The 18,929-nt window shown below is 38.6% G+C and overlaps 1 protein-coding gene across 1 annotated transcript; it reads right to left on the bottom strand.

Moving 5' to 3' along the window:
* Nucleotides 1-3,283: 3,283 nt before the first annotated feature.
* idh1 (isocitrate dehydrogenase (NADP(+)) 1) lies at nt 3,284-18,546 on the bottom strand. The gene is made up of 9 exons (XM_072261534.1): nt 18,403-18,546; nt 16,949-17,088; nt 13,528-13,819; nt 10,619-10,721; nt 10,013-10,190; nt 9,575-9,726; nt 8,972-9,112; nt 5,066-5,228; nt 3,284-4,063 (listed from the first exon to the last, which is right to left on the bottom strand). Exons 2-9 carry the CDS (start codon nt 17,071-17,073, stop codon nt 3,970-3,972), a joined length of 1,248 nt encoding a protein of 415 aa, XP_072117635.1. The 5' UTR covers nt 17,074-17,088; nt 18,403-18,546; the 3' UTR covers nt 3,284-3,969.
* Nucleotides 18,547-18,929: the final 383 nt, after the last annotated feature.

Raw genomic sequence — 18,929 nt, 5'->3', positions numbered from 1 at the left:
CTGGTAGCAATCTTGAAATCACAACCTTGGAAGTCCTGTTCTTTAACTTAGTACCTAATTCCCTGAATTCACTTTGCAGATCTCAGCACCCTTCCTGTGTCATTGGTACCGATGTGGACCACGATCTCCGGATATTTATTGTCCCCCTTAAGAATACTATGGACTCGAATTCAGCAGTAACTGACCCTGGCACCCAGGAAGCAACATACCATCTGAGAATCTTGTTTTCATCTACAGACCTCCTGTCTGTTCCCCCAACCAATGAATTTCTTTTCAGTACTGTTCAGCTCTCCACTTCCCTCTTCTGAGTCACAGGACAAGTTTCAGTGCCAGAGACCCAATTGCTGTGGCTTTCCTCTGCTTCTTCCTGCTACACAGTATCTTGCCTGCAAGCTATGGTGCAGAAGCAGGACTGCAAGTGCAAGCTGCTCTGCTGGAGGGCTTGGCAAGTTCTCGGGAAAGCTCTGGGTGGTGTCCTTTAGGGTTGTTTCTGTAACCAGTGGTATATTGCAAGGACTGGTGTTGGGACCTTTGTAAGAATTATTTTATTTATTGTTTATGACTCAGAGATACAGCGCGGAATAGGCCCTTCTGGCCCTTTGAGCCACGCTGCCCAGCAAACCCCCGACTAACCCTAACTTAATCATGGGAAAATTTACAATGACCAATTAACCTAACATTTTTGGGAGGAAACCAGTGCATCCACACATTCCATAGGGAGGATCTACAGACTTCTTACAGATGATGTCAGAATCAAACTCTGAACTCCAACGCCTCACTACTACACTACTGTGGCATCCATATTATGTTATCTAATATGATACTGTGGTACTCATGTTACACAAGTCTGCTGATGAAATGAAGTTGTAGATAGCAAGGAATGTTAACCAAGGGTAGAGAGGGATATAGATCAGCTGGAAAACTAGGTAGAACAGAGGCAGATGGAATGTAATCCAAACAAATGTGATACATTTTGAATCATCTAATATTGTGTGGACATGCACGGTAAATGAGATACCTTAAATGTTGGTGTACAGAGGAGCCTTGGGGGGCGGGGTTGGTTGGGATGGGGTTGAAGGTCATGCCTCCCTGAATATGGTAGCCAGGCAGATAGGGGAGTAAAAACAAAGTTTAGCTTGTTGTCATAAAGTCCCACCTAGGAGATTAGTGGGCAAAATTAGGGCACATGGTATTGGGGGCAGAGTACCGACATGGATTGAAAATTGGCTGGCTGACAGAAAACAAAGAGTAGCGATTAACAGGCCCCTTTCGGAATGGCAGGCGGTGACCAGTGCGGTACCGCAGGGTTCAGTGCTGGGACCGCAGCTGTTTACAATATATATTAATGATTTAGATGAGGGAATTAAAAGTAATTAGCAAATTTGCCGATGACACAAAGCTGGGAGGCAGTGTGAAATGTGAGGAGGATGTTATGAGAATGCAGGGTGACTTGGACAGGCTGGGTGAGTGGGCAGATGCATGGCAGATGCAGTTTAATGTGGATAAATGTGAGGTTATCCACTTTGGTGGTAAGAACGGGAAGGCAGATTATTATCTAAATGGAGTCAAGTTAGGAAAAGGGGAAGCACAACGAGATCTAGGTGTCCTTGTACATCAGCCACTGAAAGCAAGCATGCAAATACAGCAGGCAGTGAAAAAAGCTAATGGCATGCTGGCCTTCATAAAAAGGGGAATTGAGTATAAGAGCAAAGAGGTCCTTCCGCAGCTGTACAGGGCCCTGGTGAGACCACACCTGGAGTACTGTGTGCAGTTTTGGTCTCCAAATCTGAGGAAGGACATTCTTGCTATTGAGGGAGTGCAGCGTAGGTTCACAAGGTTAATTCCCGGGATGACGGGACTGTCATATGTCGAAAGATTGGAGCGACTGGGCTTGTATACTCTGGAATTTAGAAGGCTGAGAGGGGATCTTATTGAAACACATAAGATTATTAAGGGATTGGACACGCTGCAGGCAGGAAGCATGTTCCCGCTGCTGGGTGAGTCCAGAACCAGAGGCCACAGTTTGAGAATTAGGGGTAGACCATTTAGAAAGGAGTTGAGGAAAAACTTTTTCACCCATACAGTGGTGGATATATGGAATGATGCTTTCAAGAAAGAGATGGATAGAGCTCTTAAAGATAGCAGAATCAAAGGTTATGGGGATAAGGCAGAAACTGGATACTGATAGTGGATGATCAGCCATGATCACAGTGAATGGCGGTGCTGGCTCGAAGGGCTGAATGGCCTACTCCTGCACCTATTGTCTATAAGCAGATAAGCAGAAATACTGAATAACAGTTGGGGCATATTGTAACTGTACAAGACACTGGCTATGCCACATTTGGAATATTATGTGCAGTTCTGGTCACCAAACTATAGAAAGCATGTGATAAAGCTAGACTATGGAATAAATTTACCAGAACATCGCCTGGAATTGAGAGTTTTAGTTAAGGAAAGATTATATAGGCCAGGATTGTTCTCACTAGAGTGCAGGAAGCTGATCTTTTAGTGTTTATATTATTGGAGAGCACGGGGGCATTTAAAACTGGAGCTCGTAGGTCTAAGGTAAAAGGAAAAATGTTTGAATGAGATCTGAAGGTCAAAATTTCCCCATAGAGGGGAAGGGAGGGAAACGTCGCCTCAGACCATGAGAGGCCTGCGTCGGGCATTTTCATGCCTTACAAGGCGCAGATTGGAAGTCTGTGTGGGGCACCACTCCTTGCACAGACTAGAGCAATGTGTGATTAAGTGCCTTGCTCAAGGGCACAAACACACCCCCATAGCTGAGGCTCGAACTAGCAACCTTGAGGTAACTAAGCAAACGCCTTAACCACTTGGCCACGTGCCCAACACGTCCCCATAGAAGATGGCAGGAACAATCACAGCATTTAAATAGCTACATTGATAGGAAAATAAATATATGGGCAAAATGCAGGAAAATAGGATTTGGTACAAAATGTTTTTTCCAGCAGGTCTTCAAACATATCATGAAACAGATGTTTAGTTACACACTGTTTGAGTGGTCTAAAGTAGTTTGGATTGTCAAAACCAGCCTTCCATGTAGTACATTTCACAGCAGTGTTCTGCATAATTGCTACTCGTCCATTTGTTTATTCATAAACTTCTTGAACCGATGTTTGTATGCAAAGATGTAGTTCAGTTTTGCATTTTCCATAAACTGAAGTACTCAACCCCCTTTACTGAAAAGCCCAAAGTAACCATAGGTTTACCTGGTGTGAAAATCCATACCTTTGATAATACATACAGGTTTTAACACAACATACTCAGTGAATTTTTTTTGTATTTGAATAGTAAATGTTCATGTGCAACTGTACAATAATTATATACTTCAGTAATCCTACAAAAGAATTTTTGAAACATTAGCCTCAATTAAGAGTTCTGATCTCTCTTTACCACTTTAGTTTCCAGACAGAGAAAAAATTAGGCCATTTTTAGTGATCAAATGGAGCACTCTATAGTCAGAATTTTGAAGTATACAGAATGGCCCAGAAATCCAAGATCCTTTTAATTCCTTTGCTTAAAAGTTGATAAATTAAACATCAACAGAAAATTATATTACATCTATTTTTGCAGGTAATTAATTTTCTCCTAGATTATATGAATTGTAATTAACTTGTGCCTTACTTGTTTATAGCTGTGGTGAAAGTCTCACTGTAAACAGTACATAGTATTTATACTTCAATTACTCTCAGTGAAAACAAGTCATGATCAAATCAGTAATTTTCCAGTAGCTCAATTCTAATATGCAATGTTTTACAAGTGTTCTGATCTGCTTGATATAGCAATTCCTAAGTGCCCTTAATATATGCAGCTCATTCCTCAAAAGATAGGTTTGACTTGGGACAAGACATTTGACCATTCAATATACTGAAGCAATCATGATTAAGCAGTGTAGTGTACATTAGCTGTGATTAACAGTGCAGGTTAACAATACATACACAGTACATTTTAAAGCTTATGTGAACACATTTGCTTCAGTTTAAGATTCTCCGCAAGTTTGTCCATGAATTCGAAAGTATTCAGAAAGTCGGAGCGTTGCACACTTCAATACAAAAACAAAATGAATTACTACCAAACTAGTAAAAGTGCAAAGTTGAACATTTTAAATCAGTGTCATAGTTAAAAGCTAGATATTATGAATTTACCTGACATATTACTTTAACAGCTTATACAAAATCAAGCTAATATTCCTTCTTTCACACTCTTGCAATCTTTAAAACATTTTTAGATTGCGTTAAGATCACTAATCGTTGCTCTTTAGCCGGAATGCTTTTATCTGTCCAATATCTAGACACTTGCAGCTGTGTCTGGGGATCAAAAAGGTCAATACCATATTTGTATTTGCAGACCAAATTTATTTAGGAGGAAAAGAATTAAGACTGATTCAGGCAATAAACCACAAGATAAATTTATGAAAATCTGAAACGTACCATTAGTTTAAAGTAATGCTTATTTTTGATAACTAGACATCAAGAGCTAAACTCCTTTGATTAAATTCAGACCCCGTTTCTTTTATTATTTAGTATACTAAACAGTAAATATTAACCTATTAATTTTCAAAAATCTGGCAGTTATCCACATGGGTTAAACAATTGTAGCCAAAGACCACTTACAGATAACCTCGCAAGCATTCTCCTTTGCTTTTTCACATTACAGATCTCTAGATATCAATTTTTTATATCAGAATTAAATGGAATAGATCTGATGAGAGTAAGAGCATATACCCCTTGGTTTTAATAATGATTACAGGAAATTAATATTTAAATATAATTGCTGATGATTAGGTGATAGCACTGAGGCTTTCATTTTAATTTTGAAAGTTAATTACTGGAAGCTACATAGTTGATGCTATTATCTTCCCATACGATAAATCTGCTGTATAGTTTAGCATAAAGTACTTAATATTAACTGTGCATGTATCGTAACAAGCAGGCAAGAAGTACTAATTATTAATCTAGAATAAACTTGTGCCAAAAAGTATATTACAGGTTTCTAAAATAATATTCACGATTCCTTAAGAGCCCCAAGAAATGTTTATACTTACTTTGGCAGACCTTTGATACATGCAGCTAAATCCTTAGTCATGAAACCAGATTCAATGGTTTCTACACATACATTTTCCAAAGTTGTACAGAAGTCCTGCAGCGCAGAGTTGCCATCCAGCTTTGCTCTATGAGATAATCCTCGAGTCCAGGCAAAGATTGAAGCTTAGAATGGTAGAAGAAAATTTAAAATGCAAGTTTAATTATAAAGGGCAAGATAAAATAATCTTAATTAATTTACGATTCAATAAACTATCTACCATTAAATCAAATACATCATGTTTCTCAGGGAAGGAAAAGATGGGAGTATATATCAAACTATGGGGGGAAGGATATCATGGGTTGAAAATTCTGGGATTTTTTTTCAAATAAACAGGAGATAATTCACTTCATCAAGGGGACAAAATTTACTCAGCTGGTTTTTGAAGTAAAGGAAAATTGACAGAAACCTAATGGATATGCTGAAGAGAGCACAGGATAGGAAGGAACTAAATTTGTAAATTACAAAAAAAATTACAGATTATGTAGGGAACTGAAAAGGTTTAAAGTTAAATCTACAGATACAACTTAACTGGACATGGACAAGCAAGCAAATAGTGCTTACTGGACTGCAGGACAGACAGATTAAAATTCATTGAAAGGTGAGAAAATGAATTAAAGTTGAGAACATTACTATAAGGAGTCCAATGACAATAAGAGTGAATTATAGATGACTGAAGATCCAAGTAAATAGTCTCAGTTGTGGATAAGATTGGAAACTCATTTTAGGTAAAGGCAAATTTAAGACATTAGTAAAGACATTGAAATAAAGAAGAGTATAACTAAATTCAAGTGAAGTAAAGTTGGTCAGATATCAGAGAAGTAGCTAGGTAAGTTAAACGTACATTGTAGAAATCTTGGTCAGAATACAATGATTTACAAAGGGTCTTCAACCTGTGTGCTATTATTTCACATTCCACAGATGTTGCCTGACCTTCTCCACGTTTCCAACATATTTGTTTTCAATTAAGAAAATTCTTGTGGAAAAATAATTACAAAAGGAGTCCTCTTAAGCTACCACAAAACTAATGGCTTAGCAGGAGATTAGGAGAATGGGACAGCACAGCTTTGGTTTCTCCTTTAACTATTCATTCAACCTAGGCCACATCGAAAAAAATGTAAATATTTGTAAAGAAACTTAACTAGGGAGAGAACAGATCCGACATACCTGATGCATATGTACATGACCTTCAACTCCACAAACATGATCCAAAGCAAACTGAGTCTATAATATCATTACATCGTAAATTAATAAGTTACAGCTCACCCAGTGAGATGCTAATTCAAATGTAGACCTCAATCTTAAACAGAAAACAAAATTGTGGATACCAGAAATCTATTAACAAAACAAGAATCAGATCATCAGAAATGGGAAAATGACAACCTGCATTTTAGGTTGCAGATAAGTGGGATGTCTGTGATTGAGTGACTCAGAAAATCAAAGTGACACAACTACTCTTTAGGCTGTCCAATGAAGAAATAGCTGTGGGCAGACAGATTTTTTTTTCAAAAAGTACTTGACTTGAGATACAGAAAACACCAGTTGCATCAAATCCAAACTAAAACTAAATGCTGGCAATACTTAGATCAGGTGGCTTCTGCGGGGAGAAGGATGTCAATATTATAGATAAAACAAGACTTAGCAGCAGAATTAGGCCATTCAGCCCATCAAGTCTGCTCTGCTATTCCATCATGACTGTTTTATTATCTCTCTCAACCCAATTCTCCTGTCTTCTTCCTGTAATGTTTGATGCCTTGACTAATCAAGAATTTATCAACCTCCCCTTTAAATATACCCAAGGCCCTCACCTCCACAACTGTCTGTGGCAATGAACTCCAAAGATTCACTATCCTCTGGTGAAAGAAGTTCCTCCACATCTGTATTCCAAATGGATGCCCTCCTATATCCTATTATAACTCTCTCCAGGCATTTCAATAATCAGTGGGTTTTAATGAGATCCCCACCCTCATTCTTCTAAACTCCAGCAACTACAGGCCCAAAACCATCAAATGCTACTCGTGTATTAATTTTCATTTCCAGAATCATTCTCGTGAACATCCTCTGCACCCTCTGAAATACCAGCACATCTTTCCTTGGAAAAGGGGCCCATATCTGCTCACAATACTCCAAGTGTGGTCTGACCAATGTTTTATAAGCCTTCAGCATTACATACTTGTTTTTATATGAATGGATATAATCAAAATGAATGCTAACATTGCATTTGCCTTCCTTACCACTAACCCAACCTGCAAGAAAACCTTTAGGGAATCTAGCACAAAGGCTACCCTACACTATATTCCACCTGCCACTTCCTTACCCTTTCTCCCAATCTGTCTAAATCCTCCTGCAGACTCCCTCTTCCGCAGCACTATATGCTGCCACCTTTGTATCATCTGCAAACTTAGCCTGAAAGCCATCAATTCTGTCACCCTAATCATTGACATATAACGTGAAAGATGCAATGTCAACACCAACCCCTGTAGAACACTAGTAAATTTGCAGATGACAGGAAGACTGGGAGTAAAGCGGATAGCAAGGAAGACCATTAAAGCTTGCAGCAATATCTGGATGAGCCGGAAAAATGGGCTGAAAAATGGCAGATGGAAAGCTAATGCAGACAAATGTGAGGAGTTGCACTTTTGGAGGACCAACCAGGGCAGATCTTACACGGTGGGAGGGCACTGAGGAGTGTTATAGAATAGACAGATCGCGGAATACGGACCCATAATTCCTTGAAAGTAGTGTCACAGTTAGATAGATTTGTTAAGAAAGCTTTTGGCATGTTGGCCTTCATATATAAAAGTATTGAGTACGTGAGTTAGGATGTTATGTTGAAGTTGCATAAGACATCGGTGAGTATCATGTGCAGTTTTGGTTACCTACCTACAGGAAAGGTGTCAGTAAGATTGAAGGAGCGCAGAGAAAATTTGCAAGGATGTTGCCAGGACTTGAGGATCTGAGTTGTCGGGAAAGTTTGAACAGGTTGGGACTTTATTCCCAGGAACATAGAAGATTGAAAGGAGATTTGATAGAGGTCCACAAAATTATGAGGGGCATAGATGGGCTTTTTCCACTGAGTTTGGGTGAGATTATAACCAGAGGTAATGGGTTAAGGGTGAAAGGTGAAATGTTTAAGGGGAACATGAAAGGGAAATTCTTCATTCAGAGGGTCGTGAGTGTGAGGAACGACTGGCAACGCAGTGGGGGCATGCAAGGTTGACTTCAACATTAAGAGAAATTTGGATGGGAGGGGAATGAAGAGCTATGGCCCAAGGGTGCAGATCGATGGGGCTAGACAAATTAATGGTTTGGCATTGACTAGATGGACCAAAGTGTTCTATGCCTCTATGAATCCAAGTTCCAAACTGTGGTTAATGATTGAAACCACACAAGAATTGCAGAATAAATGCTGCCTTGCCTCCTGTAACTGACACTTGCACTTCAGTTCCTGTTACATAACCAAGTTATTATCAAACCCACTTGATCCAGATTCTGAAATCAATGGTTTTTCAACTTCTGAAAGCTTTAACAACTTGGGCACCCCAAACTCATGCTCATCAAAAAAATATACATTCCATGATTCTCCATTTTAAAACAAGTAACAATGGATAGATAAAGAACCTCAATGAAAATTAAGCCCTAAACAGCAATATTACAAAATCTGCAGAAACTCTATTCCATAGAATAGAAATAAATTTGAATTACTGCACTATATTGATCTTCTCCATTTTAACAAAAATATTTTAAGACTTCTGTAATAGACTAATATCATGTAATTTACAGCAACAATGTACTGCTTGTGGCTACCATGCAACTAAAATACTTGTAATTCATTCTGTATAAGGAACAAAAATCAAAATCATTTTACCAATTGGATTAGTTGAGGTTTCTTTGCCCTGTTGGTGCATTCGGTAATGACGTGTTACAGTGCCATGGGCAGCCTCGGCTTCTACTGTCTTGCCATCAGGACAAATTAATACACTTGTCATCAATCCCAATGAACCATATCCTACACACAGGTAAAAAAAAAATTTCTAAGAACAAAATCACATCCATGCTTCAGAGTTCAAAGTAAAATTTATTATCAATTTCACTATGTTCAACCCTGAGATTCATTTTCTTTTGGCATACACAGTAAATCACAACAGGATCAATGAAAGACCACACCTCAACAGGGCGAACAAACAACCAATGTGCAAAGGACAAGTAGAATAGTCAATTACAAAATTGTAGATTAAGAAAGAGCCAATTTTTCCTTATTTTCTGCTAGTCAATTTGACAGGACTAAATGCAATATTTTCACAATTCTTGAATTCATCAGTGCGATTCCTCAAGCAAGATGATTAGTATTTTATGTGCATTCTTAAAAGTTAGGAATTTAAGAAATTGATATAGAAGCATCTGATTAAACCAAACTATAATTTACAGTGATTTATTACAAATAGATAAATAACTCTATTGGAAAGATTACCTTGTGCAATAGAGTCAGATTGCACATCGCCATCATAATTTTTACAGGCCCAAACAAAACCACCCTCAGATTTTAATGCTTGAGCTACCATGTCATCAATTAGTCTATGCTCGTACCAGATTCCTTTGGCCTCAAATTGTGCTCTGTATTCTCTGTAACAGAAAGAAATTCTAGGTTAGGGAAGATATTTCCATATTCTTAACTGAAGATGGCCAATTAACCTTCTTACCTCAACCATCTTGGAAAATCAAGCTCTCCAAATATTTAAATTTATACTGCCCGTCTCTTTTGAGTACTCAGTTGCTAACCTCTGCCACAATTCCCCCACTCCCTTCAAACAGTATTAATTTTTGGCAGTACAGTAAAACAATGGATGTTTAAAGGAGAGGGAGGGTTGGGAAAATATTTTTGAAACGTTTATGTGAAGATAAAAGTTACTTTTCATAGATTTCCTGGAATATGTCCTTGAATCGTCCATCATATCGCTTCAGTATGGTGTTCTTTGTGCTCATGTATAATGGCCAACCCTTAGCAAGAGCTTGTTGGAAGGAGCTATGAGCAAAGTCCCTAATAGAGCTGTCCGTGTTGTACATCCCCAGAGCAACTCCTCCACCATCTGTAATAGAAAAGTTAGTGATTTTATTTTAAACAGTCACATTAAATATACAAAAAGTAGATATCTGTATTAATATCCTCTATGCCCTTTTTAAACCTGAGTGTTTTTGAAAAGAATTAAACTAAGTTCCTAGGCCCTACCATTCCATAACAATAAACCTGGTTAATATTTCTAAGCGTGTCTTAGTTTGTATGGAACTTCTATGTTGCCTGTTTAAATAACTTCTAACCCACCTTAGAGGATAGGTTAAATTTGTACACCTTTATCTTGAGAGTGAAGTTATTGGCTCTGTACAAGCAATTAATATGCAGAACAATACCTGTCTAATAACATGAGGGATGGGATCACAGTGGATGAAGAAAGCCTCATAAAGTAAATGGAAATGTACAGACTTTAAAGTATACATTTTTACCTTATACAAACCTCACCTGTGAAGTTATGAACAGCATAGGTAACAGGCTCGCCATTAATGGGTATGTACTTGATTTCAACTGTACCGGGACCAGGCACAACAAAGTCTGTAGCTCTATACTGTAGAAATACAGGAAAACTTCATTAGCCTATCAGGCTTAGAGCTTCATTTGTGCCGGACTAGTGAATGGTATTTTAATAATATTCTGATACACTTGAGTGGAATTGTCTGCAGGGGAAAAGACACTGAGCTGGAAAAAGAAATCACATTATTTATGTACTGGATATTTCAGTCTACATCCAATTGAGATCATTAGGTCACTGGTCATCTTACTGCTGAATAGCTTTGTTAATTAACCCATCTGCACTTAGAGGGTTTTCACTACAGTTTTACCTTTTGTATCAAAATACATTCATCTTCACTGTTTTACATTTCACACAAGTATGGATTGGACATATTCATGAACGTCTACAAACGTCTATACACACCACTGTGTGCACTAGATGTTCTCATTCTCATCCTTCCACATGAATCACTTTTCTCCTTTCACTTTCCTTAGTGTTCATATTCAAATGTTGATCCTGAATAACTTACCTTTCTATAGCTTCTTTAATACAGGAAATAAATTTTAAGATATTTCACAGCAGAGAAAGAATGCAAAAATTGATAAAATAAAATTTATCTCTGAAAAAGCAAATTATATGCTTTTTCAAGTGAGCAGAGAAAACAAGACATAATAAGGAACAAAATTAAGGAGAGGTGATAGATCAGTGAAGCAATTCAAATTAGAATCTTAAAAAGATTTTTTTCCTACACAGCTATGGTATACAGTATATAGGAATTAAGCTAAATGTTGTTTAGTATTTTTAAATAATTTGCAAAATTTACAAAAAAACTAAATACAAAATTGTGCCAGTTATCACTGAAGTTGTTAATCTTCAGTTTAATTAAAAGTTCACTTTTGGTTCCATACAGATAGGAGTACAAGGGTCATATGATAGTGGCTTTAATGTTGCAACAGTTATGCTTAGTCATTCTACAATCTCTTAGCAATGTTTTCTGTATCTACTCAGGTTTAACTGCAACTGTGAAACTCTGTACATCTGCCAAAAGGAATAAATTGTAGGTTTATACATCACAAGGTGAATTTTCCCTTCTGCCTTAAATGAATTGTTAAAACATCTTTAACTCTGCAACATTGTTCCTATTTCTATTGCATCAAACACTAAAGAAAAAAAAACATCTATTCCACTCCATCAAAGGGTTCAAACAAAAAGGGAGAAGAAGTGTTTAACAGCAACATGTTTAAGACCTAATGCAAGGAATAGTGTAGATAGGTGTAATGAATTCAGTGGACTTTGTAGGTCAAAGCATTTCAATGCTGCACATCTAAAAGGAGATCCCAAAGATAACATGGACAATAATTATTTGACTTTATCTAGAACATTGTATTTTTCCTCATTTTTACGATACAATATCCAGACACTAAACAGTTACACAACACAATGAGGCCCTTTGGCCCACTTAATTGGTACTAATCATACAGCATTCAACCACACTAAGCCCATTTCCTTTTACAAAAAAAAAATTCCATCAACTCCTTCCAAATTTTAATACTCCTGTACACATCAGGGGGAATCTGCAGTGGCCAATTAACCTAACAATCCACACAACATTGGAATGTAGAAGAAAACAGGAGGATTCATAGGAAACTGACATTATGTGAGGAAAATGTGCAAACCCCACTAGCACAAGAGGGTAGGGTTGAATTGGGGTCACTTGGTACTTCATGGCCACAGAGACAAAGGAAAAAGAAAGTAGATCAACTGAGGATTGGAAGAAAGGTTCCTTCAGTATACAAGTGTCTTTTCTAAAAATTATGCATGGAGAAAACAATAATTCAGTTTTCTACATTGTCTGCATTTTAGCAACTGGGAAAGCTTCTGACATTTGACTCATGGCCCAATGCAAATTGGAATGTATCCAAGTCAAGCAAAATAAATTACAATTGGACATCCATTTCCACAGTGTGTGTTATTGAGAAACACTCTGCAAACAGAGATCACGTAATAAGATACAAAAATTTGGCTGGAGACAGCTACTTCTGAAAAAGTCTAGACCTTTTGCTGATCGTGTTGCAACAAATTAAAATTGAATATTATAAATGAAAACTAGGATCACAATTCATTATTGCAAAAATTATATCAAGTTCTGACTCTAAAAGTTTCTTTGAAAGTAGTTCTCTTCAGAAAGCCAAAGCACCTAGTTTTATGCAAGTCACAATGATTCAGAAAAGAACCTCTAAAAAGAGGTTCCAAATGCCAGATTTGTGGTCAGGCACACACTCCCTCCACATTATCTAAGTAGGTCAAGTACAAACAGACCACTTGAGGGAAAATACAAAAGGGGCATATAGTTTTTATCTGATTTGAACCATTGAAGGATATGAAGAAATGCAGTAACTCTTCCTGTCAGTTGAAAATTTTAAATCTTTTTCTCATGGTCCGTGTCTGAGAAAAGAGAACATAGACTGAAGATAAGTAGGTGGTTTAGAGGGGATCTAGGGAGGATTTTTTCCCCCACCAAGATGGAGGTTGGAGCCTAGATTGTGCTGCCTGAAGGGTGGTGGAGGCAGGTACTCACGCAATGTTTAAGCAGCATCTAGGCAAGTACTTGAAGGCATAGCAGGCTACAGACCTAATGGGATTAGTGTAGATTGGTAAATGTGTAGCATGGACATGGTGGGCCAAAGGGCTGCACAACTTTACAACCATATAATTCAAACATAATTAGCTGAGGACCACAAAGCCCTTGAAATCTGTAATATGAACCTGTCTTTAGGGATTCTCAAAATAAATACAATTATTTAGAAAGCAAATTCACACCAGCTAAAATGTTGATTTAAAATAAGTGATCTTGGCTTACTTGGTCTCCATATGCATGACGTCCAATGATGATTGGTTTGATCCAGCCAGATACAAGTCTTGGAATGTTCTTACAAATGATTGCCTCTCGAAATACTGTGCCACCAAGGATGTTTCGGATGGTCCCATTGGGTGATTTCCACATATTCTTTAGCTTAAATTCCTTTACTCGGCTCTCATCAGGTGTGATAGTGGCGCATTTTATTCCAACATTATATTTTTTAATAGCTTCAGCAGCATCAATAGTCACCTGATCATTGGTAGCATCACGGTGCTCAATTCCCAGGTCATAACTTAAATGTAAAAAAAATGGTTCCATTTAATGTGGCTCAATCTTAAACTCAAAATTTACATTGTTTCTCATTAACATTTCTATAGTTTTCCTCTAAGTGAATGCAAGGGACAATTAAACACTAATTATTAGAATTTTTAAGTAATTTACAAGATATGAGTGTTACTGCCAAGGCCATCAATTTTTGCCTCTTCTAACATATCCTTCCAAACCAAGGGGCCTCCTGAGCATTTCAAAGAGAGTTCAAAGGGGGTTCACGAAAATGATTCCAGGATTGACTGGCTTGCTACATGAAGAGCATTTGATGTCTCTGGGCCTGGATTCACTAGATTTCAAAAGAATGAAGGGTGACCCCATTGAAACCTTTCGAAAGGTGAAAGGCCTTGGTAGAATGGATGTGGAGAGGATGTTTCCTATGGGCGAAGAGTCTAAAACCAGAGGACACAGCCTCAGTATAGAGGGGTGTCCTTTTAGAGTGGAGATGAGGAGGAATTTCTTTAACCAACGAGTGGTAAATCCGTGGAATTCTTTAACACAGGCAGCTGTGGAGGCCGTCTTTATGTATATTTAAAGCAGAGGTTGATAGATTCTTGATTGGTCAGGGCATGAAGGAATACAGGGTGAAGGCAGGAGATTGGAAAAACTGGATCAGACATGTTGAAATGGCAGGGCAGACTCAGTATGTCAAATAGTCTAATTCTGCTTCTATACCTTATGGTCATTTCAGAACAGTTAAATTCTTTGTGGATCATTTATGGGCTAAACCTAATAAGTGTCTGCCATTGGAAGGATATAACTGAAATTGATAGTTCATATCACAATCTTATAATTCTAAGGCCACCACCACTGATGTTTTTATTCACTCATGTACTGTATAGCCTACATTATAATAAGGGACTACTTTATGTTGTAGTAACATGTCGTTGAATGTGCTATTAGGCACATATTGAGCATGCGCTATTAGGCGCATATTGATCTGTACATGTGTGTTCAGTTTGGTTTCAGTCAGTAAAGAACCCAGTTAACTTAGCTCCCGTCTCCAGTGTTTTTATTTATACCTTTGTTGTGTAACCCGGCCACATACACAACTCAGAATTGGCCTTTCTTTGGGTCCTTTCATTTGATTTCATTAATCCCATTTCTTTTTAAGTGAAATCTGTAAAGATTCTCTCATTTTCTGTTCAGAATTATAGAGAATCTTGCACTGAAGTTTGCAGTTCACCTAAAGTGCTTATCCAAGTATCGGGTTTCAGCATTGTTATCCATTTAATACAAGTACTACCCACTAATAGCAATGGAACCTCACTCGTCCTCATCAACAACAGGCATTCCATGGGCATGTCAGATCAGACTTCTCATGAACTACCCCCAATTCAATGTGACACCCTCTACAGCAAATCCATGGCTAATGGTGAACAAAGCATCTTCAACCACAATGAAGAATCCTCATAGATGTGTAGAACTCTGAATAAGAAATATAAATTGGAAAACTAAAAGTAAATTTGGGATTAGTGAGCAAAAACAAAATCCAAAACTGAAAAATTAAAACACTAACTTATAATAAGGGATGTGCAAGACACAGACATTACTTTTAGCATTATATTACAATGCAGCCAAATTAGAAAGCAAATCACAATAGCCATGGCACATTTTTGACTGCTCTCCTGCGCTGCATACGGACTTCTGTGGCAAATTGAAGAGAGACTCAATTGTAAAGGCACAAAAGTAATAGTTCCTGAAAATACTCAGGTTTGACTTACATAGGAAGCCTTTTGAATCCAAACTAAACCTGCTATCTCAAGAGTCATATTTCGCAATATTCACTTTTAGGAAAACTACAGTAAGGTAAATTAAAGAAACCCTTTTAATTGCTTCAAAATTGTGTTTTATCTTGTACACATCTGCAAAATTCTGGATACCATTTAAGCACGGCTAATATCTATTCAAGATGGCAAGGCAAGACAACATTTTGCAGGCAGCAAACAAAAAGACTAACTATTCTATTTTTTTTAATAATACTTTTTCTGGACTATGATCACTGCAATCTACAGCCTGTAATTTCTCTTTGGCAAGCGTGCTTTTAAGCCATCTTTACGACCTGGGATTTTTGCTGTATCCTGAAGAATTCTGTCGAACCAGACTCTTGAGAATGCAGGCACGGTCACGGCGGCCACTGCTAGAATGTATGTCGGGCCGGATTCAAAGCAGTGGGGCACAAGCTCAAGAGCGGAAAATACACTAATGTTTAGCCGATTTAAGCGCCAGACCAGATTAAAAGATCATGGCGTCAAGGACAAGGGCGAAAGACAAACCAGTGTTCAGCTCACTAGTCCAAGAGGCTTCATTCGCCACAGTACTGAAATGGCTCTTTGGATGTGGCCTGTAGCCATGAACCGTGGCTGCAGACTCACTTCCAGGGACTCTGCAAATTGTGCTCTATGTCTTATTTGTTTACATGATTTCTTCCTCTTTTCACACATGGGGTGGTTCACAATCTTTGTTGTGTGGGATTTTTTTTAAAAAAGAGGGTTCTATTGTGATTTTTTGTTTTATGGCTGCCTCCAAGACAAATCCCAAGGTTGTATACGATATGCAAACAAGACGAATTCTGCAGATGCTGGAAATTCAAGCAACACACTTAATCAAAGTTGCTGGTGAACGCAGCAGGCCAGGCAGCATCTCTAGGAAGAGGTACAGTCGACATTTCAGGCCGAGACCCTTCATCAGGATGATGTTGTATATGATATGCATACTTTGATAATAAATGCACTTTGAATGGTAAACATGGACAAGTATTCAAATAACTACTTTTACTTAAATGTGAAATAATTACAGAAGCATACAAAAGGAAATTGAAAAGTAAATATTTCAGTAACTCAGTTCAAAGAAAATTGCTAACATTACTCTTAACCCCTTAGTGCCACCAAGTCAGTGAGTCATTCAGCAATTAGAATTCTCATTTTGTGAGACAAACAAGTAGTAAAGTGTTGGCCTGAAAATAGTGAAAAACTTCAAGTTCCAAACTACAAATATCAACATTAAATTAAATTAACAAGACATCTCTTTAGTTTAACTATTTAAAACAGGTTTAATACAAGCCACATGTCCTTAATATACTTTAAATTACAACCTGTGTAGATCCATCTCCAAATAAGGAAAGAGGAGTTTCTCTTTAATCAGTTCCCAAATTACTCTGGTCATTTCATCTCCCTTCATTTCGACCACAGAACCAACTTGTATCTTTACTGTTGACATTGTTTTGTGAGGTTTCTGTACAGAAATACAAGTAGGCATTAATGATAAATGAATTCACTGAATTAGATTTTCTTGTTGACAACTAACAATATTGTTCTGGACTTGTTATTATACCCTAAAATTAGTAGAACAAGTCAGATTCTCAAATTCCAACAGCTCAATTTCATCACAGCATCAATATATTTAATAGGGTGCTCTATGCCCTCAGGAGGTTTCACAAACTGGTTTTACAATTTTAGAACACTTCTTTGCAGGGAATTTAAACAACAAGTCTAATTATTATAATTGAAATCTACCTTAATATATTTTGCACCAGTTCCCAGAAATTACCAAAAATTGATCAGTCAATGACATAATCACATGAATAAAGGTTGCCCAGTTCATCAGTTATAATAGTAAGCCGTGGACTTGTCTACGCTTCCACAACCACTGCAAAAAGGTTCCCTGGAAGGGCCTAGTGACAGCGGGGGGGGGGGGGGGGGGGGGGAATCAAAATTGAGAGGTATCTTTGGAAAGAAAACATGGCGACCCAAATAAAACAAACCAACAGTACGTCAGACTAATGTATAATCACATTAGTCTCAGCAATAATAACATTGTTAATAGAGATCCCGTCCATTCTCAGATTTCTACCAAAAAATCCCATTGCGCTTTTTTTCAAATTAAAGTAAGAGAGTTATCTCCCAAACAGATTATCTACACGCTGGTGTTTGTGGGATCTTTCTGCATCAGTTTGTATTACGATTTTAAAAGGCTCGCAAGTTCTTTCAGAGGTCCTGAAAGAGAAATTAACGACACCAGGTAAATGCAGATTTTTTTTCCTACTAAAAAGGGCCGGTAAATGTGGCAAATCCAATCTACTTGTTGCTGTTGGGAAATAAGATAGTTTTGACAACTAACCACAAAATAATGTTTCTCATCAGATGAGTGATAGCTTGGTTTCAGAGGAAGATGCGCAAGTAATTCCAGATTTTAAACTGTTACGGCTCGAATGCCACTACGATATAAACTTGAGAACAGAAATGGAGGAGTTGCATACACAATCAAGTAGCCTTTCCGCTTATTTCTGAAGCCCCGGAGACTCCGAACCTGCTTTTTTATATATAACACAGGGTGCATCAGGAAGCAATGGAGAAGATGCAGTTGAAAAGAACGAATGCAGGAGCGGGAAAAGTGAAGATCACACACCAACCAAAGTAAAAAGAGAGTGGAAACGGATTTCGCAATGGGCCGTGGCCGGGGGTTGAGAGTCACCGGCTCTATCTGCACAAAGGCGTTTGTTCACCCCAGCTGATTCCAACCACCCGAGATCCACGGCAAAATGCTCACCTTCCCGAGCCCGGTGACAAATACAGTGTCCACCCACTCAGCTCTCGCTGCTGCACCACCGGTTGCTCCAACTTCAACCCGCACTAACAATTCCCAACGCCACACCAACAACTCCCAGTCCTGGTAGGTCGGCGCTTGCGCGTGGCCCCCCCCCCCAGCTAGCTCCGCCGCCACCACGTGGGGCGCTTCGTCCAATCGGCGGGGCGCCTCGCCGTGCGGCCCAATCGGGACTCACCACATTGAGCCGCCCGGGGATGTCGCTGGAGTGCGCAGGCGGCTGGCTGGCTGGTGGGGTGCCGCCTTTTGCTGTGCGCGTGTGCTAGTTGTCCGGCGGGTGGGCTTCGGCCGAGGAGGATACCGGCTTCCAGATGTTAGCACCTGTCTTCTGGTCGGTGCATGCCAAGCTGTAGGGCACATACTCGTCAGAGAAAGGAGTGGAATCGGCTCGTTTTGAGAAAGAGGGTCTCAATGCGCTGGCCATGGTCCTGCCGCGACGATATTCTGGCTCTTGTGGTATTTCTGTAGGA

This window comes from Mobula birostris, chromosome 6 (assembly GCF_030028105.1).
Source record: "Mobula birostris isolate sMobBir1 chromosome 6, sMobBir1.hap1, whole genome shotgun sequence".
Lineage (NCBI taxonomy): Eukaryota > Metazoa > Chordata > Chondrichthyes > Myliobatiformes > Myliobatidae > Mobula > Mobula birostris.
This window is presented reverse-complemented; position numbering and strand designations above follow the sequence as displayed.

Coding starts and splice junctions, on each gene's coding strand:
- idh1 (XM_072261534.1), bottom strand. CDS start 17,073: ATGTCAACAGTAAAGATACAAGTTGGTTCTGTGGTCGAAATGAAGGGA. Junction 10,722..13,527: donor GTCATGCATATGGAGACCAA/GTAAGCCAAGAT, acceptor GTATTTCTACAG/TATAGAGCTACAGACTTTGT. Junction 4,064..5,065: donor TGTATCAAAGGTCTGCCAAA/GTAAGTATAAAC, acceptor TTTGTATTGAAG/TGTGCAACGCTCCGACTTTC.